This window comes from Saimiri boliviensis, chromosome 8, assembly GCF_048565385.1.
Source record: "Saimiri boliviensis isolate mSaiBol1 chromosome 8, mSaiBol1.pri, whole genome shotgun sequence".
NCBI lineage: Eukaryota > Metazoa > Chordata > Mammalia > Primates > Cebidae > Saimiri > Saimiri boliviensis.
This window is the reverse complement of record NC_133456.1, coordinates 62,817,883-62,842,901: the sequence shown is the minus strand read 5'-3', so window position 1 is coordinate 62,842,901 and position 25,019 is coordinate 62,817,883. Positions and strand designations below refer to the sequence as shown.

The 25,019-nt window shown below is 41.8% G+C and overlaps 1 protein-coding gene across 2 annotated transcripts in view; it reads left to right on the top strand.

Moving 5' to 3' along the window:
* The window catches only part of SHQ1 (SHQ1, H/ACA ribonucleoprotein assembly factor), a 100,605-nt gene extending 76,219 nt beyond the window's left edge, over positions 1-24,386 (top strand). For both annotated transcript variants that reach the window (XM_039477283.2, XM_010350132.3), the window contains one exon: positions 22,819-24,386. In XM_039477283.2, the coding sequence (XP_039333217.2) occupies positions 22,819-23,386 (568 nt within the window). In that variant the 3' untranslated portion in view covers positions 23,387-24,386. The remainder of the gene's footprint in view (positions 1-22,818) is intronic.
* The last annotated feature ends 633 nt before the right edge of the window (positions 24,387-25,019 follow it).

The window sequence follows — 25,019 nt, the reverse complement described above, 5'->3', positions numbered from 1 at the left end:
TGTCAGTCATCTACTTATCATTGGAAACCTTAACTCACCACACATTCTTAGTTTATGACTAGCTGAAACTCTTCATGTTCGTCTTAAGTTATAATTCCTCTTCTGTGTTAGCTAGTTCACGATCTTTGTGTTTGTCCCTGTTTAGTTTCATCTTGTTAGATATGGCTTATCTCGTCTACCTGTTTTGAATTTTTTGGAACTGGAATCTGTCATCCAGGTTATTTCCTGATCTTTTTTCACCTTGGTAACACTTTTTGTATGCTTGACTCCTGAAATCTAATGAACAGTCATTTTGGAGCAAGCACAAGGCTCTGTGGAACTAAAGCAGAGTTAGGTACGGCTTCTGGCCTTAAGGAATTAGAATGAGCGTTCTCTGTTTTCACCTAAGACAGTGAATAGAACGTTGAATGAGGAAGGCTGAGGTCAGGACTTTATACTCTTCCACTAGATACCTTTCTTCAGGTTGAAACCAGTCTCACCTTCAAGGTCAAATGTCAGTCTAGACAACTGTATAATCACACACCCATACTTTGTGTTTTGCCCATAAAGAGACTATAGGAGATTGTCTTATGCTTTGTTAAAATCCAGACTCAGTCTTTGCACGGGGTTCCCAGGTACAGAATAGTCCAAGGGATGGCATTAGTTTGTGAATCTATAGTAACTTCTGGGGATCACCTGCTTCATTTATCTACCTACAGGCAGTTCACGTATCTTGAGTTCATGGTCTATGACTTCATCACTTTCCTTCTTCTTTTCAAAAGTTAAGGAAGACACATTTACCTCTTTCCTGTCTTCTCTTGGATATTTGAGACTAGATACATTGTTCAGATTCCCTCTTCAGTTATTCTATGATCAGCAGAACACCTTTGTCATTAGTATATTAATCTATATCACAGTTTTTGCCTTCCATAATAATAGATATGATCTTGTACTTTCTGGACATTTTTCTCCTTTCCTTATCGTTGTTAGTTTATTGAACAAACTAACAGCTCTTGGTGAAACTTGCAGCAGCAAACATCTTCCTGGAACTTCTGAGAGGTATTCTGGCTCAAACCAGGCCCTGATCATTCTGTCACCTTAAGCCGTGGTTCCCAAAGCCAAATCCTGTTTTTGATTTGGGAAGGCTGAGGTCAGAAAACTGTCCCCTGCCATTAGAAATGTAGCGAGGCCATAGAGTACTGTGGTTAAGAGTATGGGCTCTGGAGCCAGCTGGCAGCTTCAGATCTCTGCTCTCTCTGTATGGCCTTGGACAAGCCATTTAAACTCTCTCTACTTCTGCTATCCATAAAATGGGGGAGAATTAGGAAAATTAGATGAGCTAACACATGCAATTTGTTTAGAACATGTTAACACAGAGTAAGTGGTCAATAATAATTGCTAAGCACAAAGCTCCCATTGATGCAATGGCTAACAGTAGCATTGGCTGAATCAGGCATCAGTCCATAATAATAATGGCACTTATCAATAGCTTACTGCAACCGGGCATTGTGCTAAGTGCTTTATAGAGATAATCTCTCTTGATGATCTCACAAGCCCCATATGAATTTGGGTTATGTCCTCATTTTGTTATTACCCCAGGGTACACATAGGGAAACTGAGGCTTAGAGAGACTTAAGTTAACCAAGGGCTGCAAGACTTCAGAGCCTGAGCTCTTAACCTCCTTGCTGTGGTCAGTCAGTCATTTGTTGACTTCCAGAACGTACAACCCCCTGATAAACACATGACATTTTCTTGATTAAGTAGCCAATGTGGTCTCTGTTATGGAGCATTTAGTCTAGTTGTAGAGACCCAAGACAAGATACGCAGAGGGCTGAATTAGAGGACTGCTGAGCAAACCCTGGCCCGGTTGCAAGAGATGTAGTGATTCAGAGAAGAGGAGCCTAGGCTGGTCTGCAAGGCTTCGTGGAGTAGAAGTCTTGAATAGGAAGCTAAAGATGGGTGGGATCTGACCAGGCACAGAAAGAAAGCAGGGATATGTGCTAGGCAGGGACACAACTTGAGGCACACCCCAAAGTTAAAACTAATTGTTTTCTTGTCTGGAAGCAGTGATACACTGGGCACATTGGTGTAGCAATTAGGTATTGAGATACATGTATAGAAGATGTTAGGGAACTGGGGAGATGGAACTCAGTCTGTGAAGGTATAAGTTGCAAGCTAGTGGCCCTTGGATCACTTTTGGCTCTCAGTGAGTTTTTAGAGACTTTAAATTGGTTGTCAACACTTAAAAATTGGAAGATTTTAATGTAAAAGTCTGGATTTACAGCTGCTCTTGAAATAACGGAAGTTCTGGCAGTTGCTGGGCCCACATCCCCACATGGTAACAATTGGCTAGAGCTCGGGCCAGCTGTCTCCATTATGTGGGACAAGTGCTCTCCATTCTGCCACAGACCCCCACCTGCCTGCTAGACTCCATCTGTTTGGCTTCTGGGGGCAGCAGTTTGTGGCCTTGGCCTGACGTATAAGGGCTCTGCTACTGGATCAAAGGACTTGCACTTTTTTCCTGCCAAACTGCAGGTCCCATGCAAGCAGGAGCCATGTTTTTCTTGTGCACTGCTATATAGCTGGGGCATCGCAGAATGCCCAGCAAATGCTGGGCACTCAAACGTGGCACCTGGATGGCAGCAGTGACCATATTACGTGGAATCAATTTTGGAAGCTGCAGCGGGGTTCTAGAATGCTTAGGGGAAAACAGACTGGGGCATACACCATTCGACCTGATGGCTCCTGTTGAACCCTGTTCTAAAGACACACTGTGGATGACCATTAAGCAGCAGATAGGCTGCTTATAAAGCAGAGAATCTGTGTTTGTGCCGAGGAAAAAACTGCTGGCCATGCCGTGCTGTTTCCAGCTCCCCTCACTGACATGGATAGCAGCCCTGTTGTTTTCTTCTTTGGACACGCACTAAACAATAGGAATAGAAAATGCATAAGTAAGGCTTATGGCACATGCTTACTTGCCTCACTCAGCAGGACAACAGCATGACAAAGATCACAGCCACAGCTCTGGGCTCTGTGGGTTTTAGCAAAAACCTATAAAACCGAGTTGCTTTTGACTAGGGATATGATCTTTCTTCCTAGTTGCTGATGGCAGCTCTTCTCCACGGTTTAGCCTGTGTTCTTGTTTTGTTTATTTATTTATTTCCCTTTCTTCTGCACTTGGTATTCCTCCAGGCACCATCCGAATGTGCCTTGCCATAGGGAGCACTACGAAAGAAGAAAGTCAAACTGCCTCTCCCTCAGGCTCAGGCTTTGGAAAATCAAAGCCCAGCAGAGGCAGCTCTTCTCTGCCTGCAGCAGGGTCAGCGATTTGTGTAATGTTTTCCCTGTCGGCTTATCTCTGCTGATTTCTTCTGTTTTTTTGAGCAAGGGAATGAAGAGTTGTATCATTGCTGCTGCCTTTTTAAGCAGGTGGGATCTGCAGCTGTGATCAAAGCCAAGCTCTGTGCTCCCTGCTGACAGCATTCCCTGCTTTTCTGTAAACTACTCCTTATAGGGCTGGATTTGTCTCAGTGGAATGAGGTGGCTCCAAAAAAAAAAAACCACCCAGACACCCTGACAAGGAATGAAAGGAGCGAAGCACTTATATCTCCCGCCCCATGAAGCATTTTGATAGCATCGTTTGAATCAAACCATAATTAGGCTTTTGCATCCAGTTCTTGTAGGAACATGAAATGCTAGGCAGCCAACAGGTTTGGTTCTGGCAACCACCTAACTGCGGAGGATTAAGTTGTACTGTGTATTCCTATATTTAGTAAAATAGTATCTCACAGACCCTTTTTCATTCATATTTTTAGTAATCAGTAATTTTTGAAGATATAATTTGGGTCTGATTGGGACATTTGGCAACTCTTCAATTCTAATTATAGAAGGGTTTTTGCCAGTAAGTCTTGAGGACAGAGTGAACATAGGATTTTAAAAAGGTGTCTAGCAAACTAGTTGAGTCCTAATTGTTGAGGGTCATGAGCACCATAATATATGAGATTAATTGCAGCTCCCTACCTGGTAAAACTATTCTAGGAGACTTAATTTGCATAAATGTTTTGTCAAGGACTGGGCCCAGTGGCATAGGACAGATTCTCCAGTGGTTCTGCTGACAAATGCCATCTTCCAGCATCTTGTTCAACTTATATGTTGGTAATAAACTCTTTATTTACCCAGGTGGTGTCCCTACCTCAGAGCATGAGCCAGCACAGCATTATGCATAGTGGGTGTGCATATGAGGAGCTCTAGCTAATCAGGGATGAACCCTCTGGCATTGGGCAAGTGTTTCCTTCTGAACATTAGTGGAATCTGGACAATTGTACCTGCTTGTGCGTCTGATGAAAGGATCGGATGAGCTCATAACATGTGAAAGCAATTTGGAAGCCCTCAAGTCTAATAGCATGTGGAGGATTAGTGCTTGGGTTTGCGGCTAGCCCTGTGGTGTACCTGTGTCACTGAAGTCTCTAGGCTTCATCTTTGTCAAACAAATTGGGGCTTTAGATTAGATCTGTGTGGTCTGATTTGGTATTCGTTGCCACATGTGTCTGTTTTCATTTAAATTAGTTCAAATTAAATAAAATTTAAGGTATAATTCTTCAGTCGTGCTGACATTCCAAATGCCCAGTAGCCACATAGCCACATGGGGGTGAATGGCCACCATATTGGACAGCACGTTTCCATCATCATGTGAAGCCCTGCTAGATAACCTGGACTCAGTTATCTATCACATTTCCTCCAGCTGGGGATTGATTCGACTTCAACAAAGTGGCTCATGAAGTCCTTACAAGAGGCCAGTGCTTTCACTTGCCCGCTCCCTTCACTGGCAGACCCGCACCAGGGGCTTGGATATGTTGACACTTTCCTCCTTGTTTGCCTGGTATCAGAGGTGTGAGCCCTTACTGTGATATCTTCTGCAATGAGTGTCTCAGAAGAGGTAAGTTGTAGAATGACACATTCCTGAGCCCTCAAATAGTGTTATCTAGTTCACATAAAATTCTGAGTTGGACAGAATTTTCTTCCTCTTTTATTTAACCTCTAGGTCATCCTTTTCAGGAACAAGATGACCTGTTGTCATTTTCAGTGTACATGGGACAACTTAGGCTCAGTGTCGGGCTCAGGCATCAGCAGTGCAGTATGAACTTGGGCAAATGGGACTTGGAGGTATAGGTTGGCCCACAGAGGTGGATCGACAGTATGAGAACTATGGTCTAGGGATGGATACGTGATCTGGAGACTAGCAATAGTCATGTCAGAATTGACATCCAGATGGCTTTTAGGACTGGGAGCAGCGGGTGGTAGTAAGTGTCTTACACTCAGCTTAATAGACGGGAGGTTCAAGCTGGGAAGAAGTGGAGTAGCTGAAAACAAAAATAAGCTAGGTCCCACAGTTTAGGCTGTTCAGTGATGTTATAGGTCCCCAAGGTCACCTTTCAGTGAGGCCTTCCTTAAATACTCATAAACAATTGAATACCCCCTTGCCCAAGCGCTCCCTGGCTACCTTTTTGGTTCTTTTTTATAAAGGCACTTTATAAGTGCCTTTTTTCATGGCACTTATATTATCCAGCACACTCTGTATTTTACTTAGTTTTTATTATCTTTTTTTATTTTAGTATTTTCTTACACAAGAATATAAGCTGCATAAGCACAGAAATGGTCTGTTTTGTTCAGGGCTTGAACGCATAGTACTTTCAAGAAGCGTTTGTAAGGCCAGATGTAGTAGCTCATGCCTATAATCCCCGCACTTTGGGAGGTCGAGGGAGGCAGATCACCTGAGGTTAGGAGTTTGAGACCAACCTGGCCAACATGGCGAAACCCCATCTCTACTAAAATATAAAAATGAACCAGGTGTAGTGGCTCACACCTGTAATCCCAGCCACTCAAGTGGCTGAGGCACGAGAATTGCTTGAACTGGGAGGTGGCGGTGGCAGTGAGTGAAGATCGCACCACTGCACACTGCACTCCAGCCTAAGTGACAGAGTTAAGACTCTGAAAAAAAAAAAAAAAAAGAATCACGAATCTGGGAAGTCGAGGTTGCAGTGTGCTGAGATCATGCCACTGCACTCCAGCCTGGGTGACAGAAGGATATTCTGTCTTAACAACAAAACAAAACAAAAGTATGAAATGAATGAATAAAAAATGCAGCCCTGATGCACTGTTTCAATGCAGTCTAGAGGTAGAGCTACTCTTGGGAAGCTAGTGCCATAGAAGGAGATAAGGAAGTAATGGGTAGAGGTCTGAGAGAACAGGCAAGTGTTGGCATCTGAATGGACAGAAATGGGTTCAGGGGCAGGCATGTGGACCCTGACTTCCGGCAAGGTCCCTGTGAAAGTTGAAGATCTTGTACAAGAAGGCAGCTAATGGGCAGAAAGCTTAGCTTTGCAGAGTCAGGGTTGTGAGATAAAATGTTTCTGAGACTGGGCTTCAGGATCAGTCTGGCCTAGAACAGAGGATAAGGAGAGAACTCTTGAGCCATGGAACCATCAGAGTAGGGTCCCATGCATCTTTTTACTTAGAGCCAAGATTGGTGAGTAAATGTGAGGTGGAGATTCATACTCATGCTCTGTTTACAAGAGGCATGGGGCAGAGTCAGGCTACCCTGTACAGAATGTGTGAACTCAGCAGTGCTTCACCTCAACAGTTGACCCAGGAACAAGGGGAACCTCCCACCATTCCCATCCCATTGTTTGATCAGCTCCAAGAGTCCACAGTGTTGAGAGTTAATAAAAAGTGTCAGCTGGTAATAATGACTTCTACTTAGTCATAACTCTCTGGGGCATTCCAGACATCATGGTGCATATGTATTACCTGGGAGTCTTGTTAAAATGACTTATTCAGAGATCTGGGATGGGGCCTGAGATTTTGCACTTCTAAGAAGTTGCAAGATGTTGCTGCTGCTCCTGGTCCAGGGTTATGCTTTCAGTAGCAAAGCTACTGAAAGCAAAAGGAAAGAAACTAAACATTAGCCATTGAAGTCAATTGCCTTTATTAAAAGTATTTTAAAATTCCCCTTGGATGGTCTAGGGGCTGTCATTTAAGGATATTCTGGTAGACAGATGCTTTTCACTCAGGTTTGGTTTTTAAGAGAGTTTAAGCAAGCACAAAATATACTTTCCTCAGTTTGATTTTCCATAGAGGACCACTTGTCAAAACTGCTGTCAAGTCTGGCTTTCAGATCCCGTGTTTCTTGAGGCAGTCGTTGAATACTTCAAACCCTGTTAGTCTGGCCACTGTGGCTCATGCAAAATAATCCTAGCACTCTGGGAGACCAAGGCAGGAGGATCGCTTGAACCTAGGAGTTCTAGGCTGCAGTCAGCTATGATTGCGCCACTGCACTCCACACCTCTCCTACTTGTAAGTGGTTCTGCATAGTGTGGTATGTAGGCACTGGGTGGGGCACCAAGCCACAGATCATGCCGGACCAGGGTCGGAAGTTTGTTCTTGTGATGTGGATGAGGTGGCAGCATTTAACTCATTCTGAGGGTTTCCTGTGCTTTTATAAAAATTCTTATCCTAGAAGTTTTCATGGGAATAAAAAGACCCCACATCATGGACATTTTGAAATTTGTGTTCTGATAGTCAAGGTCTGGCGTAAATAGATGATCTTACATGTGTTTCTTCTGCCTGCCACATTCCCAGATAGAATGTATAGTCCTGTGGAATGCAGTCAGCATGTCCTTGCAGGCCTAGGATGTGGCCCTATACCAGGTTATACCAGACCTTGTGCTGTGTGATTCCACAGTTCCTATGTCATTAAACTACTTTTCTCCTCATGGTCCTTACAAAAGTTTCAGTTTAGATTACTCCTTTTCTAGAACCTCTCTGCTTTTCTCTTCTCTTCCCCTTCCCTCATTCCAAGCCTGAAATGGCTGCCCCTTCTCTCTGCTCATGGCCAGTACTAAAGTACACTCAGTTTTTGCTATTTGAGGTGGTTATGGTCTATAAAGTCACTGTGAACACTGAATTAATTAGTGAATTCTGAACCATTGCTCCCAGGGGAAATACAGGTTAGGTTTCTGTGAGTGTCTGGTCACAACAGTTAACATTGTTTTATGTGTGTTTCTGTGTAAAGTCGCCTTATTTAATATATATTGTCAGTTCATTAATATCGAACTCACAGCCAACAGCACTAAAACTCATGCCTGAACAAAGCAGTCTCCATCAGGCACATCGGAGCCTCCTTCCACTTCGGAACACTGGACAGCACTTCAGCATTACGCTCAGGGGCCGCTTTAAACAATGAAACCAACAACAAAAAGTACAGAAATGAGAAAAACACGGTACTAAGCAGGCCGTGTAAAGGAACCTTGTTTAGAGTGTGAAAGCTGACAGAAGAAGGCAGAATGTCGTCACCTTGTAGGACCTCAGCTGGAAACAGGCATTAGGGAACTCAAAATTTTCTCCCTTCTGTGTGTGTCCTCAAATGACCATGAAAACACTGTGAACATTGATTTGCGGGTTACTAATAGATTTTACTGAGTAGCTAAATTCACAGACACAGAATTTGTGAGTCATGAGGCTTGACTTTACCTTATAGGCAATTTTACAAGGTAAAGTTGGTAGAGGGACCAACACAATAGGGCAAAAAAGGAAGGAAAAGGTACTCTGTTTTTCTGTCAAAGAATCTGAATCTCGAAAAATTTTAAAAAGCACTGAAACAGTTAACCTGGGAAGAAGCAGGACTTTGGTGGACTTTCCCCCCTTTAAGATATAGAATGGTTTTCATTTAGAATTATATGTGCAAAGAAAGTGTCTTCTGGGCACCCAGGGCACCGTATACCCATCCTTCTCATAGACTTACTGCACTGTGGTATTGTGGCTTGCCCCTTGCCCACCCCACACTGATACTATATGACCTTTTAGGTCAAATACTGTGTTTTATATTCCCCATTGGATCCGCTAAACCTAGCACATAGTAGGTAGTCAGTAAGTATTTGTTGAAGGACTGACCTTGGACGTTGGACATTTGAGCCGAAAAGCTGCAACTCAGTCTGATTGCTTCCAGTCCTCGTCCACAACGCCTTATCCATAATTCTGAAATCCAGAAAGTTCTGAAAACAAACGTATTTCCAGGGCAGTTGACATAGAACCTGACTGACATGAACTTGTTTGGTCATATGAGCTATTTACAATCTTGAAGTGACTAGTCATACATTTTCTTTCAGAAATATCAAGGTATTTGCTTAAAAGATGCTGCTGAGAGTGCTGGGCAATATATGACATACGTCATTAATTACTACCTTTCTAAAATGCAAAAAAAAAAAAAAAAAATCAGGGTTTTGAAACTTAGCTAGGTTCAAGGGCTTCAGATAAGGCATTGTTGACCTGTGGAAAAAATTAGGGATTTTCTATAGAAATTTTATTCAAGGAAATGGAAAGTTTAGGAGAGAATTAGCAGAGGCATAAATGATTATAGTCTCTGGCTGTTAAGGGTAAAATTTAGTCACAAAACTTGATGGCATAACTCCTGATAGTTACGTTAGAGTAAAAAGCCCCTGGGTGCTGAGAACACTTCTCTTATTATGAATACGAGGCTTGAACAGTGAGAGCAAAGGACTGGATTAATCTTAAATTTCATTATAAATACAAAGAAATATATACTTGAGTGTACCATGTTGGCTGGCGTGGTGGCTCATGCCTGTAATCCTAGCACTTAGGGAAGCTGAGGCAGGTGTGTCACTTGAGGCCAGGAGTTTAAGACTAGCTTGGGCAACATAGTAAGACCTCATCTAAAAAGAAAGCGTCTACCATGTATGTCTACATATGCATGTGTCCACAGGTACATGCGTAGACTTTATTAGAAAAAGGGATCCAAAGTGCCAAAAAATGAAGGAAAATAAGCCCAAGCAGTGCTGAGGTCTACCAGAGAAACTCCCCCGACCTCCTTTCCTTACAGCAACAGTGAATGAAGCACTTGTCTTTTCACACCTCCACCCCAAGGGGGAAGGGTTTCTTTTTTTATTGTGTACATTTTACTTGTAATTATAGACATAGAATGGGGACCTAGTATGCCCATCTTTTAAAGCTATTTTGATTTTTTTGGTTTTATTTTTTTTGAGGCAGGGTCTCTGTCACCCAGGCTGGAGTCTAGTAGCTCAGCCACAGCTCACTGCAGCCTCAACCTCCCAGGCACAAATGATCATCCCACTTCAGTCTCCTGAGTAGCTGGGACTGCAGGTGCACACCAGCAGGCCCAGCTAATTTTTAAATTTTTTTTGTAGAGATGGGATCTCACTATGTCGCTGGTCTCAAAATCCTGGGCTCAGGTGATCTTCCTACCTCAGCCTCCCAAAGTGCTGGGATTACAGGCTTGAGCCATGACATGTAGCCTGTTTTGAGAAAGTAATCTTTATTCTGTAGTATACAACTTAGAAAAACTTGTTGACGTTGAGTAAAATATTTATACTGGTGGTATAAAGATTCCTGGTACCTTATGTTCAGATTTTTTATTGGATAAGAGGAAATATTAGATAGGCTTGGAAGTAAAGTAAAAATAATGGAAATTCTTGTTTTATACTTAGCTCAGAAAGTACTAAAGTTGGTTTGTAGGCCAGAAGTCTTGGGGGAAAGAATGCCTATGAAATGATACTTGAAATGACCCATAACAGTGGTTTACTCATACCTCAGAAACAACCTCAGTAGCAAAAAACTGTGTGTATACTTGTGCAAAGAAAAACTTTCTGTGTATAGTGTGCACATTGAAAGAGATGGCTAATGGGTCTTTGTGTTTGGTAGAATGCTCCATGCCTTAGAAAAGGAAGTTTGAGATGAGGGTGCAGTGTTGGTGGGCCTGACAGTTTTCACGGGACTGTCCTCCTGTCTCTCTGGCTTGAGCTTTCCAGAACTCAAGGGATTTTTAAGGTAACTTTTATTGTATACATAGATAATAAGTATATAAATAATGAATTCTTATAAAGGAAAACACCATGTAACTACCACCCCAGTCAAGAAATTTGCCTTAAAGACACTCCTTTAAGGGGCCCTTCGTGCACACCCTCTCAGCAGCACCCCTACCTTGTGACCACTGTTCTGATCTCTCTCACTAGCCACTGGCTTTGCCTGTTTTTGAACTTTGCATAATTGAGATAATAAATGCAGTACATAGTCCTTTGTGTGTGGCTTCATTCAGCATTATTTTTGGAGCAATCTGACTCTCAACATCACTTCCTAAAAGTGTCTTTAGGGCATCTTAAAAAAAAGTGTCTTTAGGGCACTCCCAAAAAATTGACCTAAGACCATTATACCCTAAAAAGGAATGCAGCAAGTAATGTAACTCTGTGTATGAGTGGGGATACTGGGGAGGGTTGGATATTGAGTAGATTATAGATGGACGTGTTTTCTGAGCACTTTCCTTTTGGCCTTTGCTGATCAGAGCTAAGATCCAGCCATCAGGACTCCCTGCCACCCCCCAGCACAGCCCTCTCTGTTCCAACAAGGACCTGCATTCAGAAGGATCTCTTGAATGCTGGATGCTGCAGCTCCTAGGCTTGGTTCTCCTACAGAAGAGACACAAGTTAAATAGCTGTTCTTCCTGAATCAGTGAACTGTCCTGATTGGCGCAGTGTGTGGTTGTTTGTGTAGGACTGTGGGACGGTGCAGCAGCTCTGCTTGGGACATGGACACTCCACGTTGTAACTGGCCCTGTTCTGTGCCTCTGTGCCGTAACTGTGCCCTCTTGTGCTCATCTCTGCTTTCTCCGTAGGAGAACAAGGGTTACAGACACTCTTTTAGAGAGCATGTTAACCATGGTTCAGAGTGATTGGAAAGAGGCAGAGCTTTTGTGATATGTCAGCCATTTAGTAATTCCAGAAAACTCAAACTGAGCCAGCAGGCAGTGTATTGCTTTCATTCATTTTGTAGAATAGGATTGGCATTAAGAAATCATAGAATGGTTCTGGGTTAACCGGTTCATGCCATTGTGGCATGCATTTAAGAAGACATTTCTTTGCACATCATAACAGTGACTGCATAAATATTCTGAATTTTTGAAGTTTTTGCCTCCCATCATATTATAAAGGCTGTGTACTTCTGCTTCTGCATAACGCGGTAAACACACCAACACTTGAATACTTTGTTGTCTTAGTACTGTGAAAGCAGTATAACACACATACTTTACATTTTGTAGCCAAAGAAAAGTTAGCATTTAGAACAAACATCCAAAGAAATCAGCATATAAAGTCACTTGACCTTGTCTTATTTTCTGGGTATGCCAGGAAATTTTGAATGCAGTCATTTTTTATTCTGCTTTCAAAATGGGACAGTGGAATTAAAGGAGATACATTTGAAAATTTAGCCAGGACTTCCACTTCCTTAAACCTCAGAACTCTCCTCAAATGTCAGACTCATAATAGTGAATGTCAGTATAAGAGGTTGGAGGGCGAAGGGCAGAGCAACCCGGCTTGTGGTCCAGGGCACCACAAGTAGGTTTCAGGTGAGTGTGAATATTGCCCCTCAGTCCTCGGGATGGCAGGTAGGATGTGGGCCAGCTTGGTGACTTTACTCCATGTGCCATGCTGGATAGACAGTTTCTGTGTGTTCCCTGACACGAAACACCTTGGGAAGCATTGCTTTAAGTAGACTGCTCTTGCTTTCTGAGGTAGCATTTTAGTTGAGTTGTAAATGAGTAGGAGCCAGCATGGGAAGACTTGTGGAATAGCATTCCAGAAAAAGGGGAACAAGTACAAAGCCCATGTGAGAATTTGTTGGTGTGTCCCTGGGACAGAGAGACGGCAGTTAGTGGAGTTAGCTCAGTGACCTGGATAGGAATCGTGGGAGAGCCCGTGGTGGGGGCCAGGTCTCAGAGCCTTGTCTTAAGTGGGGAGTTTGGATTTTATTCTGAGTGTTTGGGAAGTCATTGCAGGTTTTTCATAGGGGGAACATTGTGATCATAGTGTAAAAGCATAGCATTTTAGACTTGGAGGGAAATTAGAAACAAACTAACCTATTTCCCTCATGTTATTATGCAAAGAAAACTTTACTATGCCTTGCTGTTATTTTTAGTGGTGTCTTTTTTCCCCCCATTTGTAAACTCAGGAACATACTATGCAATGCTTTCTAATTTCTGTTCTGCTCTAAAGATCTTGATCACTGATGCCCTTCTGTATTCATTTCCTAAGGCTGCTGTAACAAATTACCACCTACTGGGTGGCTTAAAACCACAGACCTTTATCCCTTGCATTCCTGGAGGCTAGAATTCCACAATCAAGGTGTCAGTAGGGTTGGTTCCTTCTGCGAACTCTGCAGGAGAATCTGTTCCGTGCCTCTCTGCTGGCTTCAGCAGTTGTTGACAACCCTAGACGTCCTCTGGCATATGGACATATCATACCAATCTCTGCTTCCATCTTCACATGGCATTCTCTGTTTCCCTGTGTCTTTACATCGTGTTTACATTGGTTTTTATAAGGATACCAGTTGGTGGACTGAAGGTCCACCCTAATCTTGATTGCATCTGCAAAGACCCTGTTTCCAAAACAGGTGACACAGCTTCCAGGGTTTAGGACACCAACACATCTTTGTCGGGGACACAATTCAACTCACAGTGTCTTCCTTCTGCCACCAACTTCATGGTGATACCTTCTCCATTTAGTTGACTGACCTCCGCTTAGTTTAATTGAATCCAAACAGCCATTTCATTTGAACAGTTAACAGGTCAAAATACTACATCATTAAACAACACCGTTTGCCGTTTTTTCACACAGATAAAATGTAGGAATGTTGTCAGAATTGTTCAAGTCTAATGTGCCTCAATATCATCCTTCACGGAATAGTCATAGAGAAGAAAATGGATTGGAGAGCTCTGCTTCAACCTTCAACTTGTAGTCCCCATTTCTCCTGTCCTTTTCTGTCCTACAAAGGTGTTTTTTAGTTAACCAGATAATTGGTTTCATTCATGATTTATTCTCTGCCTTGTGCTAGAAATTATTTAAAGCATTTCTTTCTCTCTCTCTCTCCTCTCTCTCTCTCTCTCTCTCTCTCTCTCTCTCTCTGTGTGTGTGTGTGTGTGTGTGTGTGTGTGTGTGTGTGAAACAAGATAAGGATTGTGAGACGGGTGCTGTGGCTCACACCTGTAATCCCAGCACTTTGGGAGGCTGAGGTGGGTGGATCACCTTGAGGTCAGAGGTTCGAGACCAGTCTGGCCAACATGGTGAAACCTGTCGCTACTAAAAATACAAAAATTAGCCAGGGGTGGTGGCACACACCTCTAATCCCAGCTATTTGGGAGGCTGAGGCAGGTTAATTGCTTGAATCCTGGAGGTGGAGGTTGCAGTGAGCCCAGATTGCACCACTGTACTCCAGCCTGGGCGACAGAGCAAGACTCTGTCTCAAAAAAAAAAAAAAAGTAGAAACAAAATGAAACTGGAGGCAAGAAGGAGCTGCAGGTACATTCTGTCATGTTGAGTGGGTCACAGATTTGAATTTCCCAGCAGCCCATAGGGAAAGGGACACCTTGTGAGGTACACAATTCCAAGAGGTTCATGGGGCTGTTACTTCAGTCAGCCCTGAATACCAGCTTTTGGGATCACAGTGAAGCACACTTCAGCAAAAGTAGTTCTGCTAAGGAGTAGAGAAAAATGTGGCAGATTTATGAGACCCACATTTCCATCTCTGCGAATTTGGTCTGGCAAAAATGTAAAACAGTTTCAAAGCTGGGGCGAACTGCATTTCTTTCCAATAGTTCTTTTTTTTTTTTTTTTTTTTTTTTTGAGACGGAGTTTTGCTCTTGTTACCCAGGCTGGAGTGCAATGGCACGATCTCGGCTCACCGCAACCTCCGCCTCCCGGGTTCAGGCAATTCTCCTGCCTCAGCCTCCTGAGTAGCTGGGATTACAGGCACGTGCCACCATGCCCAGCTAATTTTTTGTATATTTTTAGTAGAGACGGGGTTTCACCATGTCGACCAGGTTGGTCTCGATCTCTCGACCTTGTGATCCACCCGCCTCAGCCTCCCAAAGTGCTGGGATTACAGGCTTGAGCCACCGCGCCCGGCCCAATAGTTCTTTATGTACATTGTACTTTTCATAACCGATTTGTCACCCTCACCCTTGCGTTTCTTAAGTGGAGGTCAGGGTTGAGCCAAATGATGGCTTCTCTGCATTTGGACAAACCTTATAAGAACCATTCTTTCAGTGTTTAGCATTGCCACAGTGAGTTTTTTTTTTTTTTTTTTTTTTTAATGTCATTTATTTTGCTCAAAAAATTGATGTGTGTGTATGTACTAATGTATGTGTGTGAGCACATGTACGTATGTACATATTTATGTGCTGACTGTTCTCAAAAGGAACTGCTGGAGCGAGAGCCTGTCTCCTTGCCTTCAGCTCCCCTGCTCTCGCCCCTTCTGTGCGGGAGAATAATTCTGATAGAGGACTTTTTAAACGTGTAGCCCACCTGTTTATTGTTTGAAGATTAAAGTAAATGATTCTATATATAATTGTGAACCAAGGGAAACTGTATGAGAATTCACAAATATATTAACCTGAAAAGAGGTGTTCTGCTTGAGGCCTTTAGAGTTGTCTTTCTGTGATAGTATAACATCTTTGGTCCTCCATGGCCCAAAGAAGGTGTCACATTATTTTCTTATTTTACCAGTAGGGATAATAATGGTACCTGTCTCACAGAGTTGCTGTAAGTACTTCATGAGTTTACAATGTGAGATACTTAGAAAGCCTGCACAGAGTTATTGCACGGGAAGTACAAGCCTTTTCTATTAATGGGTGCCATCAGAAAACCTTTGTCTCTTGTGTAGCATCCAAGAGGTGGTTGAGTCTTTACTATAGCTGTTTGCCATAGTGATTTGACTATGTTATTCAAAGACATCTAAAAATCTTATTCCTTGGGCCAGCGCAGTAGCTCACGCCTATAATCTCAGCACTTTGGGAGGCTGGAGCAGGAGAGTTGCCTGACCCCAAGAGTTTGAGACTAGCCTGGGCAATGTAGCAAGATCCTGTCACTACAAAAAAATTTATGCATTAGCCAGGCATGTTATGTGTGTGCTTCTTATCCTTGCTACTCAGTAGGCTGAGGTGAGACGATTGCTTGAACACAGTAGGTTGAGGCTGCAGTGAGCTGTGATTGAGCCACTGCACTCCAGCCTGGGCAATGGAACAAGACCCCATCTCTAAAAAAAAGAAAAAGTGAACAAAATAAGTAAAAATAAAAATTTTATTTCTCCCACCTTCTTGGAATCTGTAGTTTAGTGTATCAGATATATATTAATGTGTTCATGAATATTCTCTACTTAAGCACTAAGGACTAGAGCTCATAAACTTAAGTTGTTGAATTGTTGGAATTGTCTTGAGAGCTTTATCAATCTAATTACAGGAAACCTACAACTGGCTTTTCATAAAAGGATATGAAGGTCTATTTTGTGATTTTTTTAAATCTTAATATACTTTGTAACATTTCAAGAAAACAAGTTATTTTCTGCCAGGACTTTAGAAAAGTGGTCACTATCGTTTCCTTAAGAAATAATTTGATACTGATTATTTTCTACCTCCATATTGTATTTTTCCTAAGCTTAGTACATCACAGTCAAGCTGACTTCGTCATAGGAATTAAGTAGCACTGAAGTTTTCAACAGTCTTTTTCAAAGATTAAATAATTTCTACTACTGTCATAACAACTACCCTTTAAGCAGTTGAGAGAGCAAGTGAGAGAAAAGAGCCCTTTAAGCTTGGAATTTTGGGATTAATATCTTGTTGTAACTCTTCCAATTTAAGTCACACAGACTTTCAATCTGCATCAAAGTAGCCAATCATGTGAACTTCGTTTATAAGGTGGAAGAATTGGAGTTGATGACTTCTGCGCTCACTGTAAAACTTCCAGTGGATCTTTCTAGTACAGCCACCTATATGTGTCATGCAGGAAGTCCTTTGTGAATATTCATTGAGTTTCTGCACTTAGGAAGTTACAAAGAAAAGCAATGGTAGTCAAAACTCAAAAATATTCACTAATGAGCAAGCCTCTTAATAAATTTCATCCCCATTCTAGTATATTATTTCCTTCCTAGCATCTTTCCCAGCCATCTTGCCAGTATTTCTGTTGTTTGACTTCTTATTGATCATTGATATCATACAGTATGAATAAAATTGCAAGTCAACCAAAAGATCAAGGATTTCACGAAAACGTTGGAGGTAATATGAGATGTGCTTGAACCACATGGAACCACTGACCATAGTAAACAATTGAAGAAGAAAACTGTACATTAATAGTGAAATTAGTGGAAAGTCCTTATTTTGAATATTGAAGGATTGATTTGAGCTTTACATGATTGATAGGCCCTTGAGGAAACTGATGATACCCTTGATTTTTTTCTGTAAGAATTACCTTCTCTGATTCTCCTACAAGAAGACCAACATTATGTGATGAATGTTAGATGGTGCTATAATATAGTTTTGTTAGAACAATTACAAATACAATTAATATTTGGTTCATTTTTTGCTGTTTTTGAGAATCAGTGCACAGTTGCAGTTGTAACCTCATATTGTTAACATTGTTAAACGTTTCATCAATTTATTTTTGTAGTTTGTAGTTTTGTTTGAAGGTAAAGTGTTTGGTTTTTGTTGTTTTTTAAGACAGAGTCTCCCTCTGTTGCCAAGGCTGGAGTGTAGTGGTGCAATCTCTGCTTACTACAACCTCCGCTTCCCAGTTCAAGTGATTCTCCTGGCTCAGCCTCCTGAGTAGCTGGGATTACAGGCACCTGCCACCACCCCCAGCTAATTTTTATATTTTTAGTAGAGACAGGATTTCACCATATTGGCCAGGCTGGACTCAAACTCCTGATCTCAAGTGATCTGCCCACCTCAGCCTCCCAAAGTGCTGGGATTACAGGCATGAGCCACTGCGTCCAGCCTCAAGGTTAAGTTTTAACCTTATCATTATTTACTATTAAATTTTGGTCTTCATTTTAAGTTGGTTTACTTTTTTCTGGTCTATTATCCTCTGTTAATGAGCATCTCCACTGTCTATTCATTTCACCTCTACAGGGTGTACTGTGTTAGTGTCCCTCCAAAATTCATGTCCTTGCAGAACCTCAGAATGTGACCTTATTTGGAAATAGAGTCATCGCAGATGTAATTAGTTAAGATGAGGTCATGGTGGAGTAGGGCGTACCCTTAATCCACCTCAAGTGATCTGCTCACCTCATCACCAAGTGACTGGTGTCCTCGTAAGAAGAGACACTAGGACACACATAGGGTGAAGATGGCCATGTGAAGTCACAAACACATTGGGCGAACACCCTATAACAACAGAGGCAGAGTTCGGAGCGATGCGTTTACAAGCCAGGGAACTCCAAAGAATGCCAGCAGCACCAGAGGCTAAGAGAAGGGCACAACGGATTCTGCCCTGAGGAGGAACCAGCCCTGCTGACGCCTTAATTCTGGACTATTAATAGTAGCCACAGGAACTGTGAAAAAATCAGTTTATCTTGTTTTCAGCTACCAGTTTGTGGTAGTTATGGCAGCCTTAGGAAACTAAAGCAGGGAGTTTTCAGAAAATTATTCTGCTGATCCATGGACTTGATGTTGTTTCTCAGAGCCTAAGCCCACAAAACAGTATCAACGCCAGTTGAAATCTGTTTGAAAAGTTGTTTTACTGACCCAACTGTATATGGTTGGGTCAGTATATGGTTAAATATTTATTTAACTGTATATGGTTAAATAACTTTTTATCTTGCAGCCTTCCTTCTGTTAAGTTAGTCGTTTCTCATTCATAGAAACTGAGTGGTTTTGTTAATGGCTAAGAAATGCCTTTCACTGTTAGAGAATAAGAACGTCCGTGTTCCTCTGTGCACCCACTGGTATTTGTTTTCCATGGTAGCTCTCAGATTCAAGATAAGAATTTCACTGGCAACTCCTACTTAAAGCCAGTGACATTACCTTTAGATCAGGCTACATATGTGTGTTTTGGGCCAAGGATTCTAAAGTTTGTAACTGGTCCTTTTCAATAGAGAGGAACGATGACATGTCATTATCATAAATACCCTTTTTAAAAATTTAACTTTTAAGTTCAGGGGCACACATGTACAGGTTTGTTATATAGCTGAACTTGTGTCATGGGAATTTGACATACAGATTATTTCATCACCCAGGTATTAAGCCTAGTACTCACCAGTTATTTTTCCTGATCCTCTCCCTCCACCTACCCCCGCACCCTCTGATAGGCCCTGGTGTGTGTTGTTCCCCTTTATGTGTCCATGTGTTCTCATCATTTAGCTCCCACTTATAAGTGAGAACATACGGTGTTTGGTTTTCTGTTCATGCATTAGCTTGTTAAGGAAAATGGCCTCCAGCTCCATCCATGTTGCTGCAAAGGACATGATCTTGTTCCTTTTATGGCTTCATGGTGTTCTATGGTGTATATGTACCACATTTTCTTCAGTTGACCATCGATGGGCAGTAAAGGCCCTTTAGAAAGAAGGTTGAAGTTGGCTCAGTGGCACTTACCTGTAGTTCCACTTAGATGGGAAGCTGCAGCAGGAGGGCTGCTTGAGGCCAGGAGTTCAACACTGTATTGTGGTGTTACTGCTCCTTTGACTGGTCACTGCTCTCCAGCCTGGGCAATGCAGTGAGACCCCCATTTCTCTTAAAAAAAAAAGAAGAAAAAAGAAAAGAAAGAGAAGAAATTTGATCTACTATTTGGTCCCAGATACACTCTGAAATTGTGTGTGTGGTATGCTATGAAATTAAAAGGCCAAATTAGCCAGTAACATCCAGTTGAACTATCTGGAATTGCCTCACTGGAGTCTTATCCTGTGTGATCAGTTGCGGGCTCTGGTCTCAGTATGTCATGCCTCGCAGGCTTCTAGGTTTGGGCAGAGGAAATGAAACCTAGTCAGTTACTATGAGATTTATAGTAGACCTGCTATTGCAGGAAGTGGTGAAAAGTTGATTGATAGTTTGAGACAAAACTCTACAGCAAAAAACAGGATGTATGCTTTCCACTTGTACCAGTTTCCCCTGCCCCCTGCATTTCAGGCTTTTGCATTTTGTTTTGGTTGCTTCATAAGGCTGTGGAGGCTTTTCCCCTCCTAAATACAGTCGCCAAATGTAAACTAATTGAGGAAATTTTCTATCAGCTTAGACACGTCCTTTCCGCCGTTGCTATTACTCTTTCGTGGTAGTTACATGCAGCATAACTTGCCTGCAGTCTTTAAAGAGAAATTCTCCAAATAGGATATCATTTCACATATGCAAAAAGAATGAAAGGTCTTTTTTTAGTTACATGGTAGGATTACATTCCCAGTAACTTTCTAAGAAAAATCTAATTTGAGTGTGATTTTATTAAAATATGACAGTAGTAGTATCCAGTTGTCTCTTTTAAATGCAGTCTCTTCATTTTATAATAAATACATCCTTAACAGGTAGGTGATTCTCACTTACATATAAAACATATAACTGGTTGAGCCTGGTGGCTTACCCCTGTAATTCCAGCACTTTGAGAGGCCAAGGTGGGTGGATCACTTTGAGGTCAGGAGTTTGAGACCAGCCTGGCCAACATGACAAAACCTCGTCTCTACTAAAAATAACAAAAATTAACTGAGCATGGTGGCACATGCCTGTAATCCCAGCTACTTGGGAGGCTGAGGCAGGAGAATTGCTTGAACTAGGGAGGTAGAGGTTGCAGTGAGCCAGGGTCACATCGCTGCACTCCACAGGCCAGACTGGAAGGCAGAGTGAGACTCTGTCTCAAAAGAAACCCAATGAGACACACAAAAAACATATACTATAACTCGTAACTCAGCATATGTGTGTGTTGAGAGTATCAAAATGTACCATGGCCAGGCTGGCAGCTCACGCGTGTTATTGCAGCACTCTGGGAGGCCAAGGTGGGAGGATCACTTGAGCCCAGGAGTTCGAGACCAGCCTGGGCAACATAGGGAAACCCTGTCTTTACAAAAAAATTTAAAAATTAGCTGGGCATGGTGGCATGTGCCTGTCATCCCAGATACTCAGGAGGCTGAGGTGGGTCCGTCACTTTTGTCCAAGGATGTCAAGGCTATAGGGAGCTGTGATTGTGTCACTGTACTCCAGAGCCCGGGGAATAGGGTAAGACCCTGTCCCCATACCTCCCAAAAAGAAAACATACCTAATGTTTGTAAGAGTGGTTACCTAATAATGCCATTTGACCAAGCTTTTGGACATGAACTAGCCTAGTGTGTTTTGAGTATGACAGAGAAAAACCACTACCTACTTTAAGTGAACTGCTTTCTGAAAAGGTAAGTCTATTACAGAAGTAGGTTCTAGAATTTACAAGGAGTGGCAGATTAGAATCAACTCTAATTGTACTAGTGATTGAAAAAGCAAAACAGTTACTATTTTGTGGCTTAATTTTTTTGCCCTACAGGAATATTTTCCCTTTTTGTAAACAGTGATTACTGGGTTATCTGTGCTAAGCAATTGAATAAAAACAAACCCAACTTTGATACCTCAGACTGTTGGGTCACATTCTACACCAATGCTATTTTGAAATTTTAATCAGTTCTTATCCTAGCATTCTTTAAGAATGGGGGAGAGTTCAGAATGTTTCTTCTATTAAAGTTTCTTCCAGAACTTTAATATTAATTTAGGAAGCTAACAAGCTTGAGGTAGTAAAGGTGAGATAATAAAATAGAGATGAAGCTTGGTGAAGGATCAAAAATGCCATAACTTATTTAACCAGTCAGCCAGTCTCATATCAAGGACATTTGGTTGTTTCCCATTTTTAGGTATTAAAAAACAATGTCACAGTAAACAACTTCAGACCTGTGTCATGTAGCGTGTGTGTTACATGTGTTTAATTTCCAGACATGGGGCTTGCTGGCTTCAGGGTATATACGTTTGCCATTTTGGAAGTTACTGCTAAGTTCTCCTTCATGAGGGTTGTAGTTATTTCATCTCCCTCCATCAGTATATGAAAGTGTCTTTTCTTTTATAGTCTTGCTAACAGAATAATATTAAATGTTTGGGTATTTGCCAGTCTGACATATGAAAAATAGATCTCCAATAGGACTTTGATTTGTATTTCTCTTATTTGACTAGAGTTGAACATCTTTTAATAGATTTAAGAGTTACTTGTATTACCTTGTGTGAAAATTGTCTGCCTGTATATTCTGTCCATTTATTTTTCTGTTGGATTGTTATATACTCATTATTAGGAACTCTTAGAATTAGGCTTTATTAGAATATACGTACACACACACACACACACACACACACACACACACACACACTATAAATATATTGCCCAGAAGAAATTAATTTTTTTTCTTTTTCTTTTTGAGATGGAGTCTCCCTCTGTCACCCAGGCTGGAGTGCAGTGATGTGATCTTGGCTCACTGCAGCCTCTGCCTCCTGGGTTCAAGTGATTCTCCTGCCTCAGCCTCCGAAGTAACTGGGATTACAGGCACACGCCACTGTGCCCAACTAATTTTTTTGTATTTTTAGTAGAGATGGGGTTTCATTATGTTGGCCAGGCTGGTCTCAAACACCTGACCTCAGATGATCTGCCTGCCTTAGCCTCCCAAAGTGCTGGGATTACAGGCATGCGCCACTGTGCCTGGCCAAGAAATTGATTTTTATTTAGTTGAATTTATCAGTCTTTTTTTTTTGTGGCTTCTGAATTGAGTCATAGTTAGAAAAGCCTTCCTCCTTCTTAGGGTCATAAAGGAAAACTGTTTCCCTGTAATACTTTCAATAGCTTCATTTTTTACATATATATATTGGATCTCTTATGGTATATATCCTGGTGTGCCATGTAAAATATAGATTCAATTTTATTTTTTATTTTTTGGAAGCGGTATACCCTGTTATCTTCAGGCCAATTAATAAATAATGCTAATCTTTCTTCTTAAAATATTTTCAAGATCCAAAAAGTTGGCAGCTCTTGCAGAAGCCTTAAAGGAAGTTTCGCTTACAAAGGCCCAGCTGGGGTTAGAACTGGAAGAATTAGAAGCAGCAGCGCTTCTTGTCCAGGAGGAAGAAACTGCATTAAAAGCGGCGCATTCAGTTTCTGGGCAGCAGATACTTCCCTCCAGCTCTGAAGCAAGTGATTCAGAGGACTCGGACAGCACCGTGTCATCTGGAAATGAAGACTCAGACTCAGACTCAGACTCAGACTCAGACTCAGAACAAGATGATCTCAAAGACAGTCCATCTGAGACAGTCGGTTCTTTACAAGGTCCCTTTCTTGAAGAAAGCAGTGCCCTTCTTATTGTTGATGGTGAAGTATGCGGAAACACAGCCATCCAGGAGTCTGATGTCGGTCAGGGAAAGCCGCTTGCCTCTTCCCGGCCTCTTGGACCGTCGGGGCCTCTGATAGAGGAGCTTGGGGAGCAACTGAAGTCCACAGTTCAGGTTTCTGAACCCAAGGGCACCACTGCTGCAAACCACGGTATGCAGGAGAGAGACAGCCATCAGACACCAAATCATTGATTCTTCAGTGGTTTTACTCATTGCTGAGAAATACGTTAGATTTGGTTTCGTTTACTGAATGAGAATTCCTCATTTTCACTTTGTAATTTTTCTTAGTGTATACAGTCAACCCACTGTATTTGTGGGTTCCACATCTGTGGATTCAACCAACTGCAGGTCAAAAATATTTAAGAAAAAATTACATCTGTACCAAGTGTACAGATTTTTTCTTTTTATTATTCTCTAAATAATACAGTATGACAATTTCCACAGCATGTACATTGTATTGGGTAATACAAGTAATCTAGTGATGATTTAAAGTCTACAGGAGGATGTGGGTAGGTTATATGCAAATACTGCACCATTTTTTATCAGGGACTTGAGCATCTGAGGATTTTGGCATCGTCAGGGGTCCTGGAACCAGCCCCTCACAGATACTGGGGTGACTTTATGACATTGTTTTTCAGTCAGTGAATGTTTATACCTTTTGGTTTCCTTGCTGCAGCTGTGAAGATAAAGTTCCAAAGTATTTATACCAAAGTGTAGCTACTATTTCAAGCTGAAAATAATAGTTTTACTGCCAGTATCTTCAGAATATAGAGCCCACTAATATTTTTATTTTAGCTTTACTGAGGTATACTTGACACCCGATAAACTGCACCTATCTAATATATGTGTTGGCATAAGTATACGCCACGTAAAACTATCACCATAATCGAGGTGAAGAACAGGCCCACCATCCCCAAGTACACTCTTGCCCCGTTACTAGTTTGCATGTCCTAGAATTCTATGTAAATTGAATCATACAACATATATCCCTTTTTGGTCAGGGCGATTTTACTCTATTTTGAGATTCATCTGTGTGGTAGCATGTGTCAGGACTTTTTGTTTTTTTGTGTTTTTCATTGCTGAGTGCTAATTTATTGATTAGATTTGTTCATTGACCTATCCATGGACACCTGGGTTGTTTCCAGTTTGGGGCTGTTAAAAATAAAGCTGTTATGAACATTTTTATACAAGTCTTTGTGTGGATGTATGCTTTCATTTCCCTTAGGTAAATATCCGACAGTGGAATGACCGAGCCGTATGGTAAGTGTTTAATGCTTTAAGAAAACGCCGAACTGTTCTCCAGCATGGCTGTACCATTTTACATTCCCACCAAAAGTCATAGTTTATGAGAGTTCCAGTCTTGCACCTGCTTGTCATTGATATGCTCAGTCTTTTAAACTTTCACCATTTTTATAGATGTGTAGTGGTATTTCATTGTGGAAGTGTCTGTTCAAATCTGCCTGTGTGTGTGAGAGACGGGGGTGGGGGGGTGGTGGTTCTTACTCTGTCTCCCAGGGTGGAGTGCAGTGGTGCAATCTCTGCTTACTGCAGCCTCAACCTCCCAGGTTTGAGTGATCCTCCCACCTCCTCCTGAGTAGGTAGGACCACAGACTTGCTCCACCATGCCCGGCTAATTTTGTAGTTTTTATAAAGATGGGGTTTCGCCATGTTGCCCAGGCTGGGATGTCATTTTTTAGAGTTCTTTTTGTTTGTTTGTTTTTGTTTTGTTTGTGGGTTTGTGTGTGTGTGTGTGTGTGGTTTTGTTTTGTTTTGTTTTGAGGTGGAGTCTCACTTTGTCACTCAGGCTGGAGTGCAGTGGTGTGAT